At 43.4% G+C, this 20,441-nt stretch overlaps 1 protein-coding gene across 2 annotated transcripts in view; it reads right to left on the bottom strand.

Annotated features, from left to right (window-relative positions):
- The window catches only part of LOC147604399 (uncharacterized), a 92,665-nt gene that overhangs the window by 12,754 nt on the left and 59,470 nt on the right, over positions 1-20,441 (bottom strand). For both annotated transcript variants that reach the window (XM_086795242.1, XM_086795243.1), the window contains exons 21-24: positions 16,054-16,617; positions 15,695-15,953; positions 2,561-2,828; positions 2,320-2,462 (exon numbers count right to left, since the gene is read on the bottom strand). In XM_086795242.1, the coding sequence (XP_086651368.1) occupies positions 2,320-2,462; positions 2,561-2,828; positions 15,695-15,953; positions 16,054-16,617 (1,234 nt within the window). The remainder of the gene's footprint in view (positions 1-2,319; positions 2,463-2,560; positions 2,829-15,694; positions 15,954-16,053; positions 16,618-20,441) is intronic.

Below are 20,441 nucleotides of genomic sequence, written 5' to 3'. Positions count from 1 at the left end.
TTCAGCCCTTCTACTCTGCCTTATTCATACTCTCTTTGATATGTGGATGCTTGAAAGGAGGGTATTTCCCTTCTTTGAGGTTAAGCAGTTGTTCAGCCCTTCTACTCTGCCTTATTCATACTCTCTTTGATATGTGGATGCTTCCTAACTGGAAAACTATATGACATTACAACCCACCTTGAAAATGATTTGTATACGGTCTCAAGTGACATTTGACTTGCTAATATTGGCTTATCCCCCTGATTGGCAATAAAAGCAGATCCTTCTTTAACTAGTTCTCATTAGATCTGAACACCTGATTAGCCATGCATCTTCACAGCGTAATGCAATTGTTCCTTGCTTGACATAATGCAAAGGAAAATCTTAACAAGATGTAATCTGCTCTGGTCTCATTAAGACAGCAAAGCTGGGAACAAGTATGGCTTGTATTACTCTGCAAAATTACTCATAGTACCAAAGAATTCACAGTAAATAGCCCACTTTACTCCTCTCGGCCTTCCAGTTTTAGTTTGCAGATTCAAAGAAGTCCAGCCACCATTGGTCTTCATTGTGTATAAGGAAGGTGTTCCCCAGCGAGGTCTTACTCTAATCCATGAGCAAGAAGTGCGGACAATGGGCTACCAAGGATGCACCAGGAATATCAGAAATTTATTTGACGTAGAGACTTAAAATATGGGAGAGGAGACCCTTAGCACCACCTCTAAAAAACTATTTCAGGGACGCTGCTTCTTAGAAACCAGGCACACCTTTCTACCATCCATTTTCTACCAGTTCCATAAGGATGTTCCTTAGCAACCAGTTCAGGAAGAATGCTCACTAGTTTATGCATTCACATTTGCATTATGGTTTTTCTGACACAACCATTCGCTTTTTGAAGAGGCAAGCTAGAGATCAACAAACTCACTGTTTCCTCAGCTTCTCTCCTGAATTTGAGCTGGATGATTCCACAAACCCATGAATGAAAAAACAACTTCAGATGGTGACGCCTGTGCACTTCTTGGGCCGCTCTTAAACACTGCAAAATTATTGCTTTCTCAAATCAAGATCTTGTAAACGGGAAGATAAGCAATGATTGTAGCATTCAATCCAATGAACCTGGTTTTTCCATGAACAAGGAAGTACCTTCTTCCTATGGATGTACCAGATCCAAATGTGAAATTTCTGGTACAGCCAAGCCATTCGTCGCTGTTCTCTCATATAGTCGACTATAGCATTTACACATCACAAAAATTAAACGTACAATCAATGAATAAATAGAAAGATTCACTCGTTACAAAATAAAGGTTATTCCCATTCTCGTTGTGTGTCTTCGGATTTCTTAAGAGTAGTCAGTTTCCATGTGATTGTTTTTTTTTTTTTGCAAGAAAGAGACTTCTATTAGGTATGATTGAAACAAATCCTCATCCAAGAATATAGGGAAATCACAACCAATCGGGGGCATTATGCTGGCAAGGTAATGAGAAATGTAACAATTCGTTTTTTATTGAATGCAGAGTCCAGACAGTAAGATTTGGCACTAAAAGTAGCCGAACATAAGATTGTGTGTACATATTCTTACACATAAGAATATGTGTGGATTCAAACGTACCTTTAATATAATATACACTACGCTCACAGAAATTTTATAACATTATTTGCTACAAGTTCATAGAGCTTGCAACTTTACTGTTATTTCGTTGAGTGATCATTTGTTGACTTGAGTATCTCCAGGAACACAAGACGTTGTGTAAGCAATGAAAATCCATGCGTATCTTAATCCATGTAAAATATTGAAGTTTTGCTTTGTATCTTAAGAACTGAACATTGCATAAACTTAGTGTAAGTGACGAGACTCCTCATTGTCTTGATTAAGGGACAAACATGATATTTGATTAGCTTAGGATTCCCTAACGGTAGAAACTTAATCAAAAAATTATACGGAGATTAGTATATTATAGCATTAGGCATTCTAAGGAAGATGCATCAAAGTCTTCCTAGTTGCAAAGAATCCTTGGTTGAAACAAGCAGCTAAGCAGAATTAGCATTTACCATGTCTGTCCAGGCTTTTAAGCATTTTCGGAGGGATACAACTCTCCAAAACACTTGAGCTTTTTTCTTTGCAAAATCTTCCCTCTAAATAAAATGCAGTCTAGTGTTAAAACAAGAAACAGTGTAATATCATGCCTTGAAGACATCATGCATATCAAACTCGGATCCAAGAAGAATGTTCATTGGACTACATCAAGGGATAGTATCAAGAAAGCTTCCCTAGCAAAGATATTGGATCTCAGAAAACACCCCAACTAAAAACCAGCATCTACAAAAGGAGAAAGTGTGCACCTGAGATATGTGACTGTATAGTCTCCATTTTTTCAGTACCGTACTCCCTGTCCTGTTTTTGTAGTGAAAAAATGCTGAAAGCTTTAATGCTTTCTTATCTGCATGTTCCATGCTAAACGTTTTCCAAGCTAGGAGCACTTTCACTGTTACATTGCAGAACTTCCTTTTTACAACTTCCTGTGCTGATTAAAATGAGCTGCTATGAAGTTTCTCAGGAAAAACAGAAAATGATCAATTTTACCTTGATAGCAGATCTCAAAATGCTTAATACTCATTCTAACAGTTCGTGCACCAATCAGTGCTGTCTGAAAAGAAGCAAAGACTTTTTTGTGAAGGCCCTTTGCAAGATGTTCCCATGCCTTGCTATTGTGGGTTCTTTTAGCAGCTTTATCATCGCTCCACTCTCTCCATATTTGAAAGCCTTTGCAAGATCTCCATCGTGGACAGCCCTCCAAAATCACATTCATGATTTTATGCTTTTTTGGGAACTTGCTAAGATGCCTTTTGATCTGTCATATTCAAAAAAACATGTAGTTTGTGACCATCACTCATGCTACACTCTACAAAGACTCTACGAAAAATTGCGTTCGTGAATTTTTAGGAACTTGCTAAGATGCCTTTTGATCTGTCATATTTAAAAAAAAACATGTAGTATGTGACCATCACTCATGCTACACTCTATGAAGACTCTACAAAGTGAGTGGCATGAAGCAAAAAAAAGTCGTCTTATCATTGTATGGATCAGGCCACCACAAATTTTTTTTTTCAGGAAAGAGACTTCTATTAAGTATGAAAAAAAGCATACAACAATCACGGCTATAAGACATAATAGAATAGAATCACCCCAATATGTAAGGTGATCTCAATCACTAAGGAGCTCATGATGCCATGAGAGACCTGTGGACTAGAGGAAAAGAAAATGCCATGGTCCCACTCCCGCATAAATACATTGCGCTTGCCTGCACGGAACGAGAGGACCCTTGAATACAAGCCCAAGTAGCCATGAGAGTATGGATGATATCACCCCATATAGTACTAATGCATTGAGACCCGAAAATCTGGACACCCTCAATAGCCTCCCTGCATCTAGCTCTCCAGATCTGCCATGCTGTTATACTGGCAACAATCTCCCAACTAGTGTCAATCCTCTGTCTGGGGGGTGTATAATCAGAGTGAGAGACATCCTACAATAAACTATGCTAGGCAATACCTATACGAATGAAAATAGCAAAGTCTGTATCACTGCCCTCATAGAAAAGCTATGGACCAGACTGGGAAAGCCAAGCAACTGCCCCCCATGTCACATGCATGGCGCGGCCACTCAATTTGCCCATAAGTTGGGCTATAGAACCCTAAATATGTTATGCAGTGTTGCATCCCCATAAACAATGTTATATAGTCTCAGAATTTGCCGCACATCTCGGGCAAGTAGGTGCTACACCGAAAACCGATCTCCACTGATTGGTAGGGAGACCACCATGTTAAAATAACCAAAAGAAATGAGAGATCTCGCTCCGTCTCTATGAATGCCAAAGCCTATGCCAATATCTGCGTTTGAGACGAGAAAAAATCCTTCCAAGGCTCAGTGCCTGGTAGGAAACCTCTGACCACAAGTTTGCAAAGCAACGCCCTGCACTGAAGATCCAGATCAATAATATTCAGCCCCTGCTCTCGTCTGGGCTGAATAACTGTGAGCTAAGCTACCTTGGCACATGTATCTGTGGTGCAATCCAAACCTAGCATAAAATGGTACAGGATATGCCTCATGTAGAACTGCCACCAAAACATGTATGTGAAGGGGGCATATTGGTTAAGATGCACAGAAATGCATTCCCAAAAGATAGATCAACAAGGGCTGTTCGGAAATTACAGCTTGTGTACAGTGATGTGTGTGGTCCTATGCAAACACTATCTATTGGAAAGTATCTATACTTTGTAACCTTTATCGATGACTACTCCAGATTTGCTTGGGTGTATCCCTTGAAAGTAAAATCTGATGTATTTACATGTTTTCAGCATTTTGTGACACAAGCTGAAAATCAAATAGGTTGCAAAGTGCAAACCCTCCGTACAGATTGAGGGAGGAAATACATGTCCATTGCTTTCAAAGCTTTTATGGCAGAAAAAGGCATAAAGCATCAATGCACGATGCCATGTTCTCCTCAACAAAAGGGTGTTGTTGAGAGAAAGAACAAGTCTTTAATGCAAATGGCTAGATGCATGGTGAAAGGCAACGGCTTGCCTCACAAATTCTGGATGGAGGCAATAATGTGTGCTACACATGTGTTGAATAGATGCCCTAGCAAAGCATTGAAAACCATAACGCCATATGAGGCATGGCATGAAAGGAAACCTAAAGTTGATCACTTTAGAGTTTTTGGACGTATAGCTTATGCACATGTACCTCAGCAATTGCGAGGTAAGCTTGATGACAAAGCAGCTAAGTGCATATTTGTGGGTTACAGAAGTGGCAGTAAAGTCTATCGTCTCTTTAATCCTTCCACACAAAGGATTTTGGACAGCTAAGATGTTGTGCTTGCTGAAAATTCAAACTAGCCATTGGTTGAATTTTTTGGACAGCCACCTTCACGTCCACTTAACATGTTTGAAGGACTACTCCCGTTGGGAATTGATGGCACAATAGATCACCCATCAACTTTGCCTAATGGACAGCATTTGGGTGCTCAAAATCATACCATAAATGAGCTCATTGCACCTCAAAATGTTGAGCAGCAGTGGAACAAGAGCGGACGGCAACAGAAGAGGCTAGAGTTATGCCTCGTTGTCTGCTCCATACTTTACAGGAGAGCAAACTTTCAGCTCCCCTTGGTAGCAGGACACACGCTGGTTCACGTAATCCAAGAGAACAGGCAGATGTTGCTTGCATGAGTACACTTTGTAATGCAAATGAACCAGATTCATTTGAAGAGGCTCATGAGGATGAGCATTGGGTAAAAGCCATGCAAAATGAGATGGACTCTATCCATAAAAATAGTACATGGGATTTGGTAGACTTGCCTGTTGGCAAGAAGCCCATTGGCACAAAGTGGGTATACAAGTTAAAAAGAAAGTCTGATGGTACCATTGAGACAGGTACAAGGTCAAGCTAGTGGCCAAAGGATATGCCCAAAAAAAGGACATTGATTATGATGAGACTTTCGCACCTACTTCTCGTATGGCCACAGTTAGATGTGTTGTTGCATTGGCTGCCTGTGCGTGTAGCACACGATAGATACACACTGTGCACGTCTTGTGTGCATGTAGCACACGATAGATACACACTGTGCACATGACACTGCCCATCATGGTTGGAAAGTGCATCAGTTGGACATAAAATCAGCTTTTCTCGATGGGGATTTGCAAGAAGAAGTGTATGTAAATCAGCCCATTGGTTTTGTGATGCATGGTCATGAAAACAAAGTATGCAAGCTTCGAAAAGCGCTTTATGGTCTCAAACAAGCTCCCCGAGCTTGGTATGAGAAGATACATACTTCTTTGACCACACAAGGTTTTCGCACTAGTCCAACAAAGAGCACCCTCTATGTGAAAGAGGATCATGGCACTTTGATTATGCTCATTCTTTATGTGGATGACATGTTGCTAGCTGGGAATGATATAGAGAAAATTTCAGCATTCAAAGCTGAATTACAAACGTCATTTGAGATGACAGATTTGGGATTGTTGCATTATTATTTGGGCATACAATTTGTGCAGACAAATGTTGGAACTTCGGATTTATGTACACCAATCAAAGTACATTCAAAAGCTGTTGCACAAATTTGGGTTTCAAGGTTGTAAGCCCATCTCTTACTCCGATGGAGCCAAGGCTGAAATTGCGCATGTATGATGTTGGAGAGCCTTTTGATATAAGTGTTTACAGCCAAGCAGTGGGCTGCCTCATATACTTATGCAACACACGCCCGGATATTCAGTTAGAAATTTCCTAGCGTAGCAAATTTATGAACAGCCCAGGTAGAAAGCATTAGCAAGCAGTGAAGCGGATCTTCCGCTATTTTCAAGGCTCCCTAGATCTTGCATTGGTATATCCCGCCCGGGGGGGGGGGGGGGCACGCTTGGAGTTACATGCTTACACTGATTCCGATTGGACTAGTGCCTATGATACACGACAATCCACCAGTGGGAACTATTGCTTTTTGGGGCATTCATGCATATCATGGTTGAGCAAAAAGTAGTCCACTGTTGCCACATCTTCTGAAGCTGAGTACAAAGCAGCCTTTACAGCCACAGTAGATTGTGTATGGCTAAGGAGATTGATGACTGATCTTCATGAGTATCAGCAGACACCCACCACCAGATTGATGACTGATCTTCATGAGTGTCAGCAGAGACACCCACCACCATTCTCACTGACAGTCAAAGTGCTATAGCCGTGGCACGAAACCGAGTGTTTCATGCACGTACTAAGCACATAGAGATTCATTATCATTATGTCAACGAGAGGATTCATGCAGGGGAGATATCATTATCTTATTGCTCTACATAGGAAATGTTGCAGATCTGTTTACGAAGGTGTTGCCTCGAGAGAAGTTTGAAGCTTTCTACAAAGCTTTAGGCTTACTCTCCTACAGAGAGTGATCTACTACCGACCTTGTACAAGTTCACATTGCCACTACAGGGGATATTTATTGGCATATATGCTATGAGTAGTGCCACATGTGAACATGGGCTAACCAAGGGCACTTTTCTCCCTTTGGGTTTTTCCCCTTGGATATCTGGTGTGAAAGGACACCATCATTTAGTATTGTATTTTGATATTATGAAGTCAACTCCCTAGCTCCACACATTCTATGCAATCCACTTTTGTGTGAACATCACTCATCAACTTCTATGTGTTCTTGCAGCTGATTCTCTATGTGTGTCTCTGTCTATGGAACCCTAACCCTAACACTGCACCTGTTACGACCTTGTGTTTTTCTCTGGACAGAAAGGGGGTGGGCACGAGCACGGGATGGACAGTGTTAATGGCATTCGTTTGGATTTGAAAAGGAAACCCATATGTGGCCAGCCCAAGTGTGAAAGGGACAAAAAGAGGATTTTAATTTAAAGGTTTTATAACCTTTGATGATAAAGAAAATATTATTTCTTTGGAAGATGTGTTTTTGCTATTTGCTTTTGGCTTTTTGGAGAAAAGCGAACTGAATCTCTCTCTCCTTGGATTATGCTCTTGAAGACATCAAGGACATGCTCCTCCTCCCCCTTGCTCGCGCTGTCACTTGTGTGTGGATGTTCGCGCTGCTGTGTGGTGCTTCTCTCCTTGGGTGGTTGGTCGCCAAGCGGGCTGTGGCAAGTAGGGTTGTAGGCACTTGATGGAACATGAGCTGGTTGCGCAGCCACATGGTGGATCACAAGGCGCAGCAAAATATGACCTATAGGTGTAGCATAACAGCCGGCTGATGGTGCAGAAGCATGGTTAAAAGGTTACGCAAGCATCAATACCAGCAGAATCAGATGGCGCAACAGGAGCCAGCCTGTTAACGCAGTAGAGCAAAGAGAGAGAGAGAGAGAGAGAGAGAGAGAGAGAGAAGGCAGCCGGGGTGCTCTACAAAGGAGCCGGGGTCCATGATCAGGGCCCTAGTTGATGGCGTGTTTGGAACCCCCATTCTACCACCGACAAAGCTGACTAATGATATACCCTCAACGTCAGCAACTCCTCCACCTATCATTGTTAGGCTACAACGGAGTACTACCACGCCATTACCAACTCCTTCAATCTCAGGTACTCCCTTGTCAATAGCTTTTGAATTCCTCAAGGAAGTACCTCCCCCTACCTTGCCAATTCGAATCGACTTCTCACCTTGGTGAATTGGGCATGCAGTCAATACAAAACCTGCAATGGGGTGTTGAGAAAACACTTTTTACAAGCACATACCCTGGTTTACATCATTTTAGTATATTGTCATCAAGCATATGTATAGCATGTTGTTGTATTATAGATCTGAGCATCAATATTATACAGAGAGCATGCTAATAACTAGTTGATACAAAAGTGTAAAAGCATTACAATTTCGACTTCAGAAATTCAAAAAGTTCGTTGATTTGGTTTCATGTGAAAAACACGTCTTTGGATTCATGTGAACAGGTTGTAGTTTTCTTGAGGTTACATGCAAGCTGTGGCTATAGGGAAGGACATGTGGTACGGTACAGCCCTACTGTTGTTTGGGAAAAGGTTTGAAGGATCCATAGTTGAGATGGAGAAGACCTTTGGAAAGCAGGGAGGTGTTGTACAGGTGTGCCTTCTCTATGGTATGCTGTGCTGTAATAACGAGAGTTCTCTTTTGGAAGACTTGGGTGAAACTATAAGGGATCCTATTGGTGGAGGATTCTACAAGTTGTACTTTGTACTCAATTTTGATCAAGTAAAGAAATACCGCAAGGGGCGCCACTGCGATTTGGGACCAATCGGTGTTCGTGTACTTTTTGCAGGAGCACTCTAGCTCCCCCTATTTGTTTTCTTTTCCAGGTCCTCAAAGGTGTTGAAGTGTTTTGTGTGCGAGTGTTTGTTTCACCGCCCATCAAATTTCTGAAGGCCGGTTTCAGCACCCCAAGAAACTCTCGGTGAGTCGCTAATCCAAAAACCAATAGATTTGTGCCAACTTATTAGTGCCCCTTCTGCCAAGCAAAACTCTTCCAGTGCCACCCACAAGGAACATAAGCATATGTGTGAGACCTCCAAGAACATGGCTGTGTCATCAGCTACCTTAGAGTCAACCAGCTCCTCTTGACTACAAAGAGGCAACCTCAATCCAGAAATACCAGCAGTGGAACGGAGGAAGATGCTCATGGTCTTTGCAACTATGATATATAATAATGGGACTAAAGGATAATAATGGGGCTAAAGGGAAACCCTGCCGTACTAAGCGAGAGATCTGAAACCGCTCTCCTCTATCACTACAAGCGAGCACACTACTACTGTGGGCATCACGATACATGCATGAAACTCCCCTGATCCATCTTTGAGAGAAACCCATATAGGTAAGAGTACCCTCAAGGAAGTCCGAATCCACTCTATCATAGGTCTTCTCAAAATCCAAAAGCAGAATGACTAAAGGCTGATTACTCACTTTGGCCCATTCCACAGCCTCCCAAAATGAGAAAATGCTATCAAAGATGCTCCTTCCGTGTAAGAATCCATTTTGAGTATCATGAATGACATCCTACAAAATTAGCTGCAATCTACTGCTCACTGCCTTAGCAAGAATCTTATATGCAGTCCCAAGTAAGGTGATAGGTCTCCACTGACCAATCAATGTCTTATCCCCACTCTTAGGGATAAGGAAGATAAGCCCCTCAGTGAGAGAAGAAGGCATAGAACCTGTGTCCCACATCTCCTGGAGAGCCGATGTGGTCTCTGCCTCAATCTCATCCCAAAAAGTAATGAAAAAAACAGGGGGAGAGGCCATCCTCCCTTGGACACTTACCAGGAGGTAAAGCATGAAGAGCATGACTGAACTCCGGCAAAGAAAAAGGGACATCCAGAATGGCACACATCTCCTCGATGATCAAATGTGGCAATGCATTCCAAACCTTCCTCTGTGCTGCCCTGTGTCTCAAGTCACAATCAATGAGGCTTAGCACTAAGAAGCTAGCGATAGAAATCAGTGGCAATCTGTCTAACCATAAGAGGATCTGAATGAAGAGTGCCATGTGAATCCTGTAACTGCCTGACACTATCTCCGTGAGTAGCAAAGAAATGTCCGTTGCATCTGCCACCCATCTGGGTCCAAAAGGATTCCTGGGCATGGTAACAGTACTCCGCAAGCTGCTCAAGAGAGTGATGAAGCTCTGCCCTAACTGTACATAAAGAATCTACAACCCATTGAGCATGAGGATGTTTCTCATGCTCTTTCTGTAAGGTAGCCAGTCTATGTTTAATAGCCCTTTCTAAATCCAAGACCTCTTGCCTCTTAGAAAGAGCACATGTGTGATAAAAGGCACTAATATCACATAGAGTAGAGGCCAGGCTTTGCGAGGCTTGGGAGAAATCATGAGATCTCCAAATATCAAGCATGCGACATGATAGCTCTGCATCTGAGAACAAATGATCAGGGATGTGTACATGGGGTGCTGATCCATGGCGACTCAGATCTCTAATGCATAAAACCACTAGGCAATGATCCGATTTAGAGGTGCCTGCAACAATAAAAGTATGGCCCCCTTTGTCAAACACCCAATCATCCACATAAAATCGGTCTAAACGTGCATAAATACATCCTGCATCCCTTCTCCTGTTAGACCATGAATAAAGAAGAGTGGATGGTCTACTCGGAATGTCATTCTCATGCCAACAATCTCTGCCATGAATGGAGAGTATAAACCCCTCCCAAGACGCTCTCTCAAGAGGATGCACCAAGCCCTCATGTCCACCTCTTTTATCCATTGGCATCTCAACCATGTTAAAATCCCCACCAATAATCCAATGGTCAACATGAGGCATCAACATAGTGAGAGATTTCCAAAAGACAATCCTCCCACCTCTATGGTTAGGAGCATAGAGGTCGCGAATACCAATGCGTGTAACACCCGGCATAAGAGGGATCCATTGTGCTCTCGCAGGCAAAATGACACCATGTCCAATGATGCAAGGCAAGAACAAAGCTCAAACATAAATACAAACACCACCTTTGGTACCAATAGCTGATTGTGTCCCGAGAGAAGTTTGCTTTATCTCCCACACTGGCCGACATCCAGTTTATGCTCTTGCAAGAGCAATGCATCCATAGGTCCACATGTAACTACATTGTGAAGCTCAGTTTTGACAGCCAATGCGGAAAAAAAACCCAAAGACCCTGGATGTTCTATGAGACAATCCTCATAAGGACTCAGAGTAGGAACGATCAGATCTCGTGGTCGACAAAGGACCCCCTTTAGAGACGGAGGTAAGTCTCACATAGGTAAGGAAGGGAAAATCTAACGATGAAAACCAAGGAAAAGCCAGGGCTGGTCCTCAAAACTAGAGAGGTACCATGACAATGCAACTACACAACATCATCCTCGAGGGTGCAATCATCCAGTAACTGTAATTGCAAGGACCACCGCAATTTTTCAAAGACATAAATTGCAATTCCTATTGATACTTGCATCTCTTTTGGAATTCCAATTGATACTAAATGTGTCTGTTCTTGATTACAATTTACATCAGTGTATAACATTACTTCGACATCTCACAAGTAATTTACCACACCATACCAGCCTGCTCCACCATGTACATGTACACAATGCCTAGCCCAAGCTCGTTCCCACCTTTTTTGTTCCTTCTCCATCCTGCCCATCAAGCATCCTCACGGCTGGTTCTATGTATTTTTGATAATATCCACAAAATTAGCAACATGTAGGGCCATCCAAAACCTGTCTTCTTCGGTCATGGACCCCCTTGACATCCTGAATTCAATGTTATGTTAAAGAACTCGGTTTTGGGCTGCTCAAACCGTAATGGAGATCAAACCTTGAGGGTGTAGCATATATTTTTTGAAAAGGAAGATGCTTATATCAAATATGAAGCGAGCAACAAATGGGTCAAAGTGATAAATGGCCCTTTTAGTGGCAGGAGAAGCACTTCCTAGGTAAACCGTAAAACTCGATCTGCTGTAGGAAGTACGAGCCATCCAACAATAAAGTTGTGAGGTGGTTGGAAAGGTTCTCCCATGAGGCAATGAGAACTTAATATGTGGGGGTCTTGCAACCCTTGCAACGATCATTGCTGCCATCTTGGGGGTAAGCCAATAAACAGTGGCTGATGGCTTTGGCAAGGATATTGTAGGCAGTGCCAAACAAGGTCATGGGGTGGCACTACCGCACATAGGGATCAAATGGACAACGCAAGTGGATGAGGCCCTCAGCAAGACGCTCGGGCAGGGATCCCATAGACATGACCTCCTTGCAAAAAAATGGCCCTCATGAGATCCCACTACCAAAGGAAGAGAGAGACCGGAAACCCATTCTTTCTTTTTTTTCAGAAAGGAGACTTCTATTAAGTATGAAAAAATTTTCCAAAATGGAAATTTCACACCAAGGTGGAGATCTCAACCAATCAGGAGCCTTGTGCTGCCAATAGGGTCCCGAATGAGAGGATGTGAAAAAGATACCAATGTCCCACTCTCAAAAACTGGCCGCGCTTCCTCTCCACAGCCCTCGAAGATACCTGGATTTTGGCCCAGGTAGCCATAATGGTGTGAATAATATCACTCCAAATCCCACAAAGACACTGAGAAACAAGAACGGGAGTACCCTCAATGGCCTCGGTGCATCTAGCCTTCCAGATATTTGAGACTGAGATGCTAGCAATAATCTCCCAAGAGCTGTCTAACCTTTGTGTCGGAGGGACAAAGTGTGAAAGTGGCAAATCCTAAAGACAACACTGCCGAGCAACTCCTTGCCTAACCATAATGGCCAAGCTCCTGTCAGTCCCCTCGAATCTCAGCTCAAGCCCAGACTGTGTCAACCAAATGATAGAACCAAAAGAAATGATAGCATCCCTCTTAATCCTACCAAAGAGGGATGCAATCGCAGACCAAACCCTCTGTGCTTCCCTGCATTCCCATAAATAATGGTAAACTGACTCCGAAACTCCTGCACATCTAGGGCATGCTGGGCAAGCACCAATAACAGACCTCCACTGATTGGTGGCCAGACCACCATGAAGAGAAACCCAGATAAAGGAGGAAATCTGTGGCTTCCTATAAGAATGCCACAATCTCCGCCAAAATACCCTCTGAATGTCAGTCGAAATGCCGTAAGATTCCCAATGGGGTCTAAGAGTAGGGACACTCTGAATGTGTCCCAAGATAAGATGTCTGGCATTCCGCACAGTATAACTAAAAAAAGGCATGCTTTTCAAAGGGTTACAAGCATCCTTCCACACCCACTCACCGAGGTCCCAATGCAAATGTCTGATAGGACAGCCACCATACAACCAAAGGCTAACACTCTCTGTGATCATCCCTTGGGGAGGGGGGGAGGAGGGGGTCAACAAAGACGTGCTTCCCTAGCCTGCCAACAACTCTGACTGGACAAATCTGGGGGCCCTCAATAAGGTCCTGCACGTCACATCTCTCTAGCTGCCATCCATCCTGTACAAAAAAAAAGACCACTACATCATCCTCCCTAGGCAAGGGGAGACCCATAACCTGAAGAGGAACACCTGTCCTAGAAAAAACCCCAAACCAAGAATGATGACGGCCTTCCAAGAAAGATCCAGTAATCCAGTGGTTGGGAATGGCTACGTCAATCTGTGCAATCCTCCGCCTAGAGCCTCTCAAATGCTGCGTGAAATCCAATCTCTGTACCTCGGTGAGGCTCTGAAGCCTCTTCCAAGCTAGCACTGTGGGGCATAGGGTCTCCCAGCTAGCCCAAAGAATATGCATAGCTGCCCCAAGAGGCCTACCATGCACATCTAAGATCAAATCATTCCACAAAATGGGCTACCGGTTAACTTCCTCCGCTGAACGCGAGGGGATGTGTACCAAAAAACTCCTCAGGCAGTCCCAGGCCCATAGGAGGGACCTAACCAGGGGGGATGAAGGGGAGCAGTGAACTCCATCCGAAAAAATAAAGCATAAGCTGAGAGTCCAGTCACCTCCGCGAACAGGGACACACTTCGTGATCTACTGCATGAGAAAGTCCTTCCACGGCTCAATGCCTGGAAGAAAGCCCCTAACAACAAGCTTACAAAGCAAAGCCTTACATTGCACCTCAGAGTAATGATATTCAATCCCCCTTCCTGCTTAGGCCTGATAATGGTTTCCCAAGCAACTCTAGCCCTGGTGTGTGCATTTCCATCAAGCCCTGACCAAAGAAAGTTTCGAATAAGGCGATGAAGCTGGCCAATGCAGCCCTCGTGAAAAATCCAGCACGAAGTGATAAACCAAGCCGTGGCTGGCAAAACTTGGTTAACCTCCAAAGCTCTAGAGGCCAAGTTGAGCTTCCTCCTACTCCAGTGATGAAGTTTGCTTTTAATGCTTAAGAGCACTGGAGCAAACTGTTGTGCAGGGGAGATGTCAACGCCCACCTGACAACCAAGGTATCTAGCAAAGCATCCTCTCTCAATCCAAGTAAAACCAACATCTGTACCCCAATCTGCAAGAGGAGAATCACTGATCCAAAAACCAACTGACTTATGCCAATCGATACTAGCTCCTGCTGCCAAACAAAAGGCCTCCAAGGCTGTCCAGAAAGCACATAAACAAGCATGTGAAGCCTCAAGGAACAACACTGTATCATCTGCTAACTCAGAGTCCAAAAACTTTTCCTCCGTGCTTAAAGGCAGCCTGAGACCCACAACACCAGGGGCAGCCCGAAGAAACCTGCTCATAGCCTCAGCTACAATGAGGTACAGTAAACAGGCGAGGGGACAGCCCTGCCTCACTGAACGGGAAATGTGAAAACGCTCACCGCGCCCCCCACAAGCTAAAACAGTGCTATGAGCCTCCTTGTCAAATCCCCACCAGATCTCCTCATGGAACGCTCCTGGTACGAGACTCGAAACCTGCAAACAAACAAACAAACAACATGGGGGTGCAGGCCTCACTCACCTCCCAACCATGACAGCCGTGGGCAAGCCCACAGTCTTGGCTATCCCCACGGAGCCACGAGCTGAGCTAACTAGGTTGACGCACCGACCAATCTCCACCTCGCGACGTCCCATACCGCCACGAAGCTACCCTCGCGGGTCTCGAGATTGTTGCCGGCCTCGGCTGCGTAAAGCAGGTGCACGTCTGCACTAGATCCAGGCTCCAGACCATAGAGCTCTCACAAATCACGCGAGACTCTATATAACTAATGACTAATAGCATGGAAAAGAAATCTCTCTTCCTCTTTTACAGCGAAAACTCCTTACCTTGCATGTCTTTGAAGCTCTTTCTTGGAGGAATACAGCTTCCTCTTGTAAATAAGATCAATTCTAAGAGACCTTGACCTATAAGTTCAACACTTCACCTGTTTAAAATTCAAAAATTCCTTAGACCATTGCCCGATTTCTCTTCAATGCAAATGCGCTCTGCATGGACCACATGTCTCTGCAATAAGCATGTGCTTGGAAGAGGATGCTTCACCATAAAAGAGGTGCTTTTTAGTAGTGGCTGAAAGTTGCATAGAATGGTCTTCAAACTCTAATAACAAAAGCATTACACATATCAGTCGATGAGAGTGCCAAAAAACAGTGGTCTATGGCCCCTTTAAATAAAGGTATGAAAGCCAAGAAACCAAGGTCAAGGGGTTGGCATGCAGACAAAAGCTAGAGAGAAGGCACGCTGAGAAAGAGCAAAGGAGGCGTGCTAAGCTAGAGGAGAAAACTTCGGACCTCTGTGTCTTGTGAAACATGGCTCCAGGATTAAAACTGTGAAGGGGCCAAAGAAGGTACCATTGATATTATTGGTTTTTCTTGGAGAGCCTCAAAAGTTGACTGCTTCCACTGCTGCAGCAAATATAGCAATAAGGAAGATTTTCGCACGGTCTGCAAAGCCTTTGCAGCTTTTTGCTGATGAGTGTACTTCATCAATAATATAAGGAAGAGCTTCAAGTGATTTTGTTGAAATCTTAGTAATGCCTTCTTTGAGTCTTGGTCTAGCTTTGCATTTACAAGTAACGAGTTCCATGTGGTTTGTAAGCAACTCCTATTGCTGAAAGTAAAAAGAACGAGGTAAAAGAGAGTATTCATCATTCTTGCAAAAACTTACATTTCATTTAATGTTGTTATGATCCCGACAAGTTTGAACTGACCTGTGTGCAACTGTTCCTTTATTTTGGAGGATATCTTCATCTTCCTTTTCATATATCAAGCGTCTGTTTTGATACAGCTTTCCTTTTTCTTGAATGTATTTATGGGCTACTGTTTTCCAATAGAACAGCATTGTTAAAACCCACCATCTTTTGAGTTGTTGCATGTTCAACAACTCTTGCTTGGTCTGCTCCTGCTGGACAGCATGCACCTGGGTCCAAGCTAATAATGCTAGTTTCTCAAGCATAATGCTCTGCCAATATAATGCTACATTATCTTTGTTAACATCTAGAGCTCTCTCTTGTAGAAATTCCAGTTTCTTTGATGTCCAGGTTTTCCTCTCTTCATTCCACATCTGTTTGGGTAATAGCAGCAGCTTCCTTTTAAGCTTTCCTTTCTGCAGAACTATCCTCCATCCTTCTATTGCAGTTTTCAGCCAGAACTTTGTCCAGAATTTCACCACTACGTCTTTATTCATTCCCTTTGTGCGCCTTATCTCCACAAAATGCTTCCATTTTCTGACCGATTCTTTCATTGAATATAGCACATTGTGCATATAGTTCCTCCTAGAGTACAGAAAAATATATATAATACTTAGGCTTTATAGTTTCAATTTAATTGCACATGTACAAGTATTGCTAAAATTTCATGTAAGGTTCTACTAGTCGTAAGCTTTACACTTTACAAAAATATGATTGATACGAGGCATAAATGCATGCACACACACACACGCACAGACTATGGTGGGAGCTTAAACGACCAAAATATAGTCTAGTGGGACTTATGCAATACAAAATCTTGTGAATGTGTGTGTGTGTGTGTGTGTGTGTGTGTGTGTGTGTGTGTGTGTCTAAAAGAGAGAGAAAGGAAGGAAAATATATCAAGCATCTACTAAAGACCCAATGGGCCTATGAGACCAAAGTGATACAACAATGTCCATGGCATGTATCGATTCTCATCATGGAACGGAAAATAAAATAGAACAAATCAAAACTCTCTCACTGGAGTGATATAAAACTGTCCATGGAAAACTCATCATGGATTACAAGGAACATGAGACATGAGAGAAGCATCAGCCCCCAATAGATGGAATACCACTCTCCAAAACATCAAGCATGGAACTAATGAGTATGGCCGAGAGGTCTCCCTGAGCTACGTCACGTGGAAAGGTAGCTCGATGGCGATGGAGCGAGCATGTCCTAGATTGGATCTGGATCTGTGATGAGGGGTTCATGGCCGACGTCCGGGGGGGGGGGGGGGGCAGGGGTGTTGGACATACTGGAATGCAAAGGACTGGTCCGAGATAACTCTTGTCGGGCTCCGTCCACAGCAACCCGAGGTGGGTCCACGGGATCCACTTGTAAGATCCTCCGATAGATAGAAGGGGTGCAGGCATGCTTAGCACCCAACTGTAGATTCGCGACTGCGAACCACCTCCAAGCCAGGGGCTAAGCTTCCACTCTCACAGGTCCATGCCACCCAGCCCTAGTGTCTGTCCCATACCACCAATGTTGGCCCAGAGGGGCCCTCAACAAGACTACCCATGACATGTTCATGGTAGGAGTAAGCCTCTTGGTCCAAAGTCCAGACCACACTAAATCAATAATAGCCAAAGGCTCACTTATATAGTGTTTATTTGCTGCTATAAATAACAATTCATTCAAAATAGCCAATAACCTTGGATTTATTATTATTGAACCTTAGCCACCCATCCAAGCCTACTTTCCCTAATCCCAGGGCTCCCTCAACCCTGTTGGATTAGTCCCTAACCCCAAGGGTTAGTGCTAGCTACATAACATTCCTCCCCACTTAGGACATTTCCACTCTTGGACATAAAAGAAGAAGAAACCAGCCAACTCCATCTATCTCCGAAATCAAGTTTATACCTACCTATCAAATCCACATAGCCACGTATACAAGAACCAACTCAACTGAAGTTGTTGTGCTCCAACATATGACCACGGGAACAAGACAAAAAGACAAAACCTTCTCATGTCCCTGAAGAATATAAACCATCCTTCAATCCTCCAACTCCTTTTGGAATTGGAAACCAAAAATCACCGAGACAAATATTTGCTAGCTGTAACATAACACCCATCCTTTCCAAGATCCGGTAAATCCTCGTACCTAGGGGATATCATACCTCCCTCTCAGAGACTTCTAACTATCAGGCACCACAACCGTGTATCCTTCAAGCTATCAAAGTCTGAGGGAAACTAGGTTTTAACCTAACTCCTACCAAACATATTCTAGATATTGCTAGAAACATATGCTCAATAGTTTCATAGGCAAACTCGACCATAGGGATGTACCTCTCCCTACAAACGGTTACCTGGAGCCGTATGCACAAAGCATAACCTCCAAACCTCCTGTCTGCCCATCAGATTGAGGATGATCAAAAAAACACAAGTCTGTCAAATCTCCGGATGACCTGTTGTAGGAGCATTGCAACAATCATAATGTATTCCTCTCCTAATCCCAGCACAATCCAGTGCATAGACTATACCATCCCGGAACAACAAATGGTTCCGAATGTGGTACTGACTACCTCCCACTCTAGTAGGTGGAATGATCCCTGAGTCTTGGTCTAAATCAATGGAGCCTCCGGCCTAGACCTACTACCATACCAAATGAAATGCCCATCAACTTGGCATAGCCCTCTCAGGGAATCATCCGAGTCAACACTAAAACTGGGCGAAAGATTCACCCACCCAATCCTAGCAACCCCATCCAATTTCCTTGTCAAAATCTTGCATAAACTCTATCTACCATAGGTAACTATCCCCGGCGGATAGGACATAGCAAGGTAAGAAAATATAGACATGCCCAGAAACTACATGCTGTAGGTCCTAGCATCCCATACCACTAGGATACACACCATACAGAATTTCCTTGAAACTTGTAAAGCTAGGTCAAGGTGATCAATCCTTTCCCAACTAAGTCTTGGTGTAGTACAGCTCCATCCCATGTCATGGTCCATCCTATCGGTAAACCTCTGGAATTAATGGTGAAATAAATCACATCCCACAATTCTCGTCCTCCCCCAAACGCCTCATCTTGTAGGGTATAAGATACACAGGCTGAGACAATGGTACCTAAACAATCCTATGATCAACCACCGTCCAGCTTGAAGACCATATCCAAACTCAGCAGAGAAAACATCTATGAAACCTCGCATTGATGCTTTCTAATCCCGAGTCCCCAAACATCTAACTTCATCGTTATTATCCACAATTATCATCAGATGAAAGGGCAAACACATCAAAACACTTCATAACAAAATATTATATTGCGAAGTCTTGCTGAATATTACGCCTCATCTTGTAGGGTATAAGATACACAGGCTCATACCCTGGTACCCAAACAATCCTATGATCAACCAACCGTCCAGCTCGAAAACCATATCCAAACACAGCAGAGAAAACATCTGTGAAACCTCGCACTGATGCTTTCTAATCTTGTGTCCCCAAACAACTAACTTCATCGTTATTATCCACAATTATCATCAGATGAAAGGGCAAACACATCAAAACACTTCATAACAAAATATTATATTACGAAGTCTTGCTGAATTTACAAAATAGAGAGTGGGACCACAAAATCACCCTTCAAACATACCGAAGCATCTTCCATTACAAAGGACACAATATGACCCTTCCAATCTACATGGACTGCATGGCTATAAAACCACTCTTTCCCTAGTATAACATCGACCCTATCTAGATTCATAATCAAAAAATCTAGGGACTCTGTATAACTCTAAATAGATATTGGTAATTGAGACATGCACATGTCCCAGGTGTCCATGTCTTGCTACCAGGTTCACACTATACACGTGATCACTTGGTTGCGTCTTCACTCCCAGCTTTTGCACAAGTTTAGCATTAATGAAGTTGTGATTGCTAGCGGGGTAAAAGGATGTAAACAATCTCCCCTAACACCGACCTGTATATACGTATAAGGTCGTTAGGGCAGGAAACTGCCATATTATAAGTACATTCCATGCAAGCACTTTGACCTATAATAATAGTATCGATGGAAGAAATTTGAGGGTTACCTATTACTTCATCAAATGAGCTCCCTTGCTCTTGGCCCTCAGGCAACTTGCCTTCAAATGGCCCTTCTGACCACATGTGAAACACCTGCCCTCCCTAATGTTCTGAAGGGTCTGTTGGTGCTTTTGTTCCTTCTTTGGATTGGGCTCACCCGAAGTATGGGTTTGGTTTTGAAGAGCCTTCTCAAGACTTACATTGTCATTTGTGCTTGGAAGCTTGCTCAGAGGTTTCTGTGGCTTGAGATTTCTCAGCGACATTCTTCTGAGTCTGGCAAGCCACTATCTCCTCATAAATCCTAGCATACTAGATGGCATCCTCCAGTGTTTTGCTATGGT

Source organism: Cibotium barometz, chromosome 62 (genome assembly GCF_041138505.1).
Source record: "Cibotium barometz isolate CiBa-2024 chromosome 62, ASM4113850v1, whole genome shotgun sequence".
Taxonomy (NCBI): Eukaryota; Viridiplantae; Streptophyta; class Polypodiopsida; order Cyatheales; family Cibotiaceae; genus Cibotium; species Cibotium barometz.
This window is presented reverse-complemented; position numbering and strand designations above follow the sequence as displayed.